This window comes from Trachymyrmex septentrionalis, unplaced genomic scaffold, assembly GCF_001594115.1.
Source record: "Trachymyrmex septentrionalis isolate Tsep2-gDNA-1 unplaced genomic scaffold, Tsep1.0 scaffold67, whole genome shotgun sequence".
Lineage (NCBI taxonomy): Eukaryota > Metazoa > Arthropoda > Insecta > Hymenoptera > Formicidae > Trachymyrmex > Trachymyrmex septentrionalis.
In genome coordinates, this window is record NW_017305852.1 from 135,804 (window position 1) to 142,906 (window position 7,103).

The 7,103-nt window shown below is 27.5% G+C and overlaps 1 protein-coding gene across 1 annotated transcript in view; it reads left to right on the plus strand.

The window, feature by feature from the left end:
* The first annotated feature begins 4,958 nt into the window (after positions 1-4,958).
* Positions 4,959-7,103, plus strand: part of LOC108753256 (ribosome biogenesis protein TSR3 homolog) — an 11,955-nt gene continuing 9,810 nt past the window's right edge. The window contains exons 1-2 of the mRNA XM_018494699.1: positions 4,959-5,191; positions 5,250-5,413. Of these exons, the coding sequence (XP_018350201.1) occupies positions 5,083-5,191; positions 5,250-5,413 (273 nt within the window). The 5' untranslated portion in view covers positions 4,959-5,082. The remainder of the gene's footprint in view (positions 5,192-5,249; positions 5,414-7,103) is intronic.

The window sequence follows — 7,103 nt, forward strand, 5'->3', positions numbered from 1 at the left end:
GATATTTTATACATATATGAGCTAAACATAGTCTATAATTATATGTATTATATGTTTACGCAATTTTTCTTTTGCTGTAGCTAGCTGCTAAAGTCTAGATAAGATAAAGATCTATACATTAACATTTGATATTGATGTGCGTGCATATATACAAGTGTCTCAGCACATGTTAAGATGTTCGGAAAATTCGTTTCAAATTTGATTTTGCCCAAAATTGTATGTACATCTTTGTTAAAAATAAACGAAATTTAAATTTAGAAGAAGGGTTTTGAAGTTTAAAATTTCTACTTTTAAAGCTTACTCTATTTCTTGAGTTTATAGGTTTATTCGCGTCGCACGCTCCAACATGCTCAACACGCTAATACGTTCGCATTACTGGAACTAATATGGCGACTAGATAGTCGCGTCGCGTTAGAGCATACTCCATGGATCAATTAAGAGCACGCTCCATTTGTCTCACCTTAAAAAGTGGTACGATTGGGGCATGTTACGCACGGATGTGTGTAATGGTTGAAAACGTACTGTATCGAAAAAAGTATTTCAGATTCATTTTGTATAAAAACATATTTAACAAATGCGTTATTTAAATATAAAAATATAACAATATAATATAATATTAATAAAAAATAAAATAATACCTGCTTCCGATTAGCAATAAAATACATTTACTTTTTATACTGTTTATAATATTATCTAAAATATAAACTATTAACTCATACTCTATATTTGATTTTTTATTATAAATTTTACGCAAAAAATCTACAGCATCACATTTATCGATGATACAATTTTCACCTAAAAGTGTTACAACATATTTAAATTTTTCACTGACTATATGCGTATACTGGCACAGCTCACAGTATACATTCTTGACGCAAGTTTGAGTTTTGAACATCAAGAGTTTGAATATGATTGACGGCTTTATATACAGACATCGCGCAGTGTTAATTTGAACTACATTCACATCACGCATTTTTACGATTTCTATTACAAGATCTTGTACCAATAATGATGAAGGTGCGATTGATTGCACAAATCGCTCAATATCCGCACGTTTTTCGATGAAAGCCACTTTGCACGAGGCAATATTATATTGTTACCTTGGTTGTCGCCAATTGCAATTTCTACAAAAGACACAGGTTCTACGATGATTTCCAAGGGATTTCCAGGTATTTGTAAGCTAGGAGTCAGTGTAAATCTTCTTCCCAATATACGAGGTGTATGACGATGTTTATATTACAAGTAGATGCTCTGCAGAAGAAAGTAATATCACCGACGAGATATTATTATAGTAAAGACCAACATCCTTACAGGAGTTCGCGTCCTTGTGAATATTGAAGTAATTAAGAGTTAAAAACTGATAATACTAATTGTATGATTTATTAGTTTAGTAGATATATTTATGCATTTAGAACTCAATAATACTCACTTTTTCTTTAAAATTGTGATTTCAATGTTATTGTCAAAGTTTTATAATCAACAGAAATAATAACTGCAAAGAAAAAATTGTAATTTTTCTGCAATATATAAGATATTATAGCTTTACAAGAGTATGCATATTTATTTATGGAACAGTTATGTAATAAAAAATCATGAATTTAATAATGTATAAGCCAAATATTTATGTATAATAATAGCAAATGTACATTTTATTGCTAATCGGAAGCAGGTGCTTAAAATTCGATTTGAAATTAATTAAATTAAATTAAATTAAATTAAATTCATTTCCTGCTTATAAATATTGTAAGAACTATATAATAAGAACTATACACATATATTGCAAAATATGCAAATATATGTAAACAGCGATGCCGTCGACCGGGGACCTTCCCCACGCCAACGAGTACCCCGCGCATGCCCCACAGAGGACCAGGCTTAAAACCGCCCTAATATTCCTACTCTTCATAAAAGATCGATCCGATTGAAATATCAATCAGCGATTTCGAAAGTAGAGATTTGAAGCTTTAAAACATCTTTTTTAAACATCTCACTACGATAATTGTTCAATGAATTATTGCTATTTAAATATATTAAAAATTTATAAAAAAAACTTAAGGCCAAGTTTTTTTTGCATGTGAATGAAAACATTGACATTTTGATGGCAGTACTATTACGACGATAGAAACAGCTATAATATAATCTTTTTGAGTACAGTTGTTGTCTCAGAGCTGAACGAATATCATATATTTACACACAGATCGAAATGATACTGAATAATTTAAAGATAATAAATAAGATGTTAATATTCATACGAGATAAACACATTCGATCTTTTCATATATAAAATGTACGTTTCCATATTTACGCAATGTAAAATCTATTGTTTTTTATTTCATGTTCCATTATAACTGTTTATAACTTTTAAACAGGGCTCGATTTCAAATAAATTTATTAAAAATACACATTTTAAATAAAAAAAAATTAAACAGTTATTTAGTATTTAATATTTAAAATAACTCCATAAGTGTTGATTTTCTACCTGGTTCGGGAAAGATTAATACTTATTAAGTATCAATTATAAGCTATAGTTATAAAAAAAATTGAAACGTTATATTTAGAAATATTATATTCGTATATTCAAATAAACAAAATCATTAAAATATTTGTTATTTAAATACTATTTGAAACGTTTATTTAAAATATATATTTTTTACTTTATATTTTAAGTAAGTTTCCAAAATCTATTTTATTTAAATAAAAAATGACCTTCGAAAATCTATTTAAAATAAAAGACAAGTTATTTTTATATTTGAAATAAAAGTTATTCTGTATTTTAAATAAATGAATGCATTTTGGGCTCTATTTCTTTTAATATTTTAAATAAGTTTGTGGAACCTATTTTATATTTTTTATTTTTTATTCCAAATAAGTCGTATCAGTGATTTTATCGACTCCCATAATTGTATATTTTAAATAAATTTCTAGAAATTATTTTATATTTTTTATTTTAAATAAGTCGTATCAATTATTTTATCGAATCCTGCTTTTAAAGTATTTCTAATCAAATCTCATATAACATTTTTTTTTTCCATTGCACTTATATATACATATAACATGCATCCGCAATTAATTGTCTGTTAAATAATATTAAGTTGTTCAGAAAATTCATTTCAAATTTTGTTAACTCAAAATTATGTACAGAATATATTTATTGCGAAGTTTTCGACTATCTGTCGTGAAAGTTCAAAGTTTTCCTTAAAAATTCGTTTTAAAAAAATGTCTACGATTTTTTATTCTGAATTTCTCGTGGGTTAAGTAGGTAGTACCATAAAAAGGAGCATTCTGACTCATAACTACGTTACAAATCATGGTATCGCAATTAAAAATACAGATTTCTAATGCTAAAACTTTCCTCTATCGAATGGTATAATTGCCAATTTTATTAAAAAATAGAATATGTATAAATTTGAGTTAAAAATATGACTATACTTTTATTGTAATCATTAAACAATAGTTATAGAAAGAAAGTAATATTATATTTTTAGCTCAAATACATATGTATTCTTTTTTTTTTTAATTAGCATTTATATCTATTCGATAGAGCAACGTTTTAGCTTTAGATGCAGAAATTGCATGATTATATTATTTTGTAAATAAACAAAATATTTCAAGTTAAAACTCTTGACATTGTTTAAATTTTTGTATATAAAGATTTATAATTACAAGCATACATGTAATTAATCAGCTCATCAGCTCTTCTTTCAATTTATGTTATTATTAATAAAATATATTATTTCTATATTTTATTAAACATCTAATTTTTGCGTCGTAATGAAACTTATAATTGCATTTGTTAAATATTTAAAGTTATACTTAAACAAAACAAAAAACAAACTTATACAAAAAAAGTTTAAATTAATTTTGTCATTATATGCTTTTCAAATTTTAGTATTGTAATGAGAAAATAATAACAGATAAAATAAATAACTTTAAATACGAAGCCCCACTACGGTCTGAATGTTAAGATGTTGATTATATATATTCATTTAAATGAATTAATTTCAGAAATGATAATTGCGACCAATATTGTCGGACGCAACGTAATCAATCTGAAATATTAATAATTCCCTCAAATTTCCCAAACTTAATCTTAAAAAAGTGTAATAAACTTATTCCGAAAAATATTGCCGGGAGTTGAACCTTCGATAACTCTCTATACATATCGGTTATTGCGAGGAATATTGCTATGGTCTCGGTAGTCTAAGGCTTAGGACGCTCGCACGAAATGCAAAAAATCCGGGTTGGACTCCCGGCCGAGGCAATATTTTTCGCAATAAGTTTATTACAGTTTTTTAAGATTAAATTTGGGAAATTTAGGGAGATTATTAATATTTCAGATTGATATTAGATATCATTAGATATTATTGATTGCGTTGAAAGTCCGACAACCATATCGGCACGCAATTATCATTTCTGAAATTAATTCATTTAAATGAATATGTATAATAATTTAATGTATCTTAACATTCAGACCATAATAGCACTTCGTATTTCAAGTAATGTATTTAACATAGTCTTGTTTCCAATCTTATTGTAAAATGAATAAACTATAAAAATGTGTTTAATAAAAATAAAATGCTTGAAATACAACTTAATTCATATGTATATAGCTTATTTAAAATATAAATATTAACACATTTGTAAAAATATAATATAACCTTAATGTTAATACTTTTAAGTGAAATAAATCACGCGCATGTAAGATTGCAGAGATAAATATTCTGATGCACAATTTGTTAATGTAGCACGATTATATAAACCAAGTATCGATTTATCATCTGGAGTTAAAAATGTATTATTTTCAAAAAAATAGAGATATTACCCTCAGAAAAGTGGACATATTACCGTCAAAGCTATGTAGTTTACATTCACCTTGCAAGGGGGCAATAGTGCGTGGCAGCATTTTGCGATTACAAGTGGGCCGGTTGTCCTCTGTCACACACACACACACACACACACCGCGCGCGCGCGCGCGCACACACAGGTTTATCTCTGTAATGTACACATAAAAATTTTCACATTTCACATTTTCTCTCTAGAAAGAAAGTTATATGAACGATACCATTATCATTATTGAAAAAAATGTCAGGACGTAAGAACAAAAACAAATTGTTAGAAAGAAGATCTCGACATGTCCTCAGCAAAGAGCAGAAATATTATCGGAAGAGAGACGATAAAGATAACAAGGCAGGTTAGGCGAGATACATCTTGCAGAATTTAAATTCTGTAATAACTGATTGAATTTGCAGCAGTCAACGAACAATCGATCAATTTCCCCGTGGCTATGTGGGACATGGAGCATTGCGATCCCAAGAAATGCTCTGGAAAAAAACTTGCAAGACACGGTTTGATAAGGATCCTACGACTGGGTGCACGATTCTCAGGCTTGTGTCTTACTCCAGTGGGTGATAAGGTAACTAGTGAGGAAATTGTAATTTAAGATAAAAAAAACAGGTTTTCTGCTTTCCAATAACCCATACTGAATGATGCATGTTATCAGCGTTTGAGATTAGCACAGTAGATGTCTGTTAAAGCAGAAAACCTGTTAAAAATACTTCTGAGACTTTCACAGATTTTTTCTTCAGAAGTGTCAAAGAATTTGCAGGTTATTATCGTATCGTGATCTATTGCTAACGCCAACGTTTCATACACCTTGCTGTTTATTTTATCAGGGCAAGAAGTATACTAATATTAATAGTGTTTTTACTAGCAGAACTGATGCGCAATCATTGCACATTCTAAGTATAAAATTTTAAGATTTCATAACTTTTAATTTAAAGAATAGAACTCATATATATACCTATACAAAATTTGTCTTACTCCATGCCAAATATGGTAGTAACTATTTAATCTTCCTTTAAAATGTTATATCACAAAATTGCATTATCTTACTCAACCCAAGAGTAATTACAAAAAATTAAGGACGTAACAATACAAAATAAAAAAAAACTTGAAATTTGGAGGGATAATTAATATTTCAGATTGATTGCGTTGAAAGTCTGACAACCATATCGGACCGCAATTATTATTTCTGAAATTAATTCATTTAAATAAATATATGTAATAGTTCAACATCTTAACATTCAGACCGTAGTGGCACTTCGTATTTAAAGTAATGTATTTAACATAAACGGTCTTGTTTCCAATGTTATTGTTTTTTATTTAAATTAAAATTTTTTGTTTTATATGATGAACTCTTTAATTTTTTGTGATAACATTTAAATTGAGCAAGGTAACGCAATTTTATGATAATGTTTTGTATAATAGTTTTGAAGGAGAATTAAATAACCATTACTTTAGTTGGAAGAGAAAATGTCTTTGAATGAATTGTGATATAATAATTTCATTTAAGAGGAATTTAAACCATTTGGATTGGAATAGAAAGATTCTTCAATAAAATATACATATACTTAGGTTTCATTGCATAAAAATTAAAGATAGTACCATTTGGATTAAGTAAATAATAATAAGTATCACTTGGATTTTATTTTTTATTTTGATAGTAGACTTTAACTTGGTGCCACAGTTATTGGTACCAATTCTTTTATACAAATGATACATATCATTAGATTAATATTTATTATTTATTTAATTTGACATAGTATAAAGAAATGGGATTTAATTTTACGTTAGTTCTTGATATCAAATCTTTTAAAGGAATGGTGCATTTAAGTTGGTTTCATTAAAGTTAATATTATTTATATAATTTAATATCCAAATTACATGGAATTTAACTTGGCGCCAATTGTTGATTTTAAATCTTTTTTATGAATACTACATAAAATTTGGAAGAATTTCACTTGGTGCCAATTTTGTTGATATCAAATCTTTTATACGAATAATACATATCATTAGAGTTAAATAACAAGAGATAGTATCATTTGTGTTTTATTTTTTAATTTGATAAAATTTAACTTGATTGTTACAACTTTAAATACAAAGCGCCTTCCCGGTCCGAGTGTTAAGATGTTGAACTACTATGTAATATACATTCAATTAAATTGAATTAATATTTCAGAAATAAATTGAGAGCCGATGAAATTATCGGATTCACACAATCAATCTGAAACAAATAATCCCCCCAAATTCTCCCAAATCTTAAA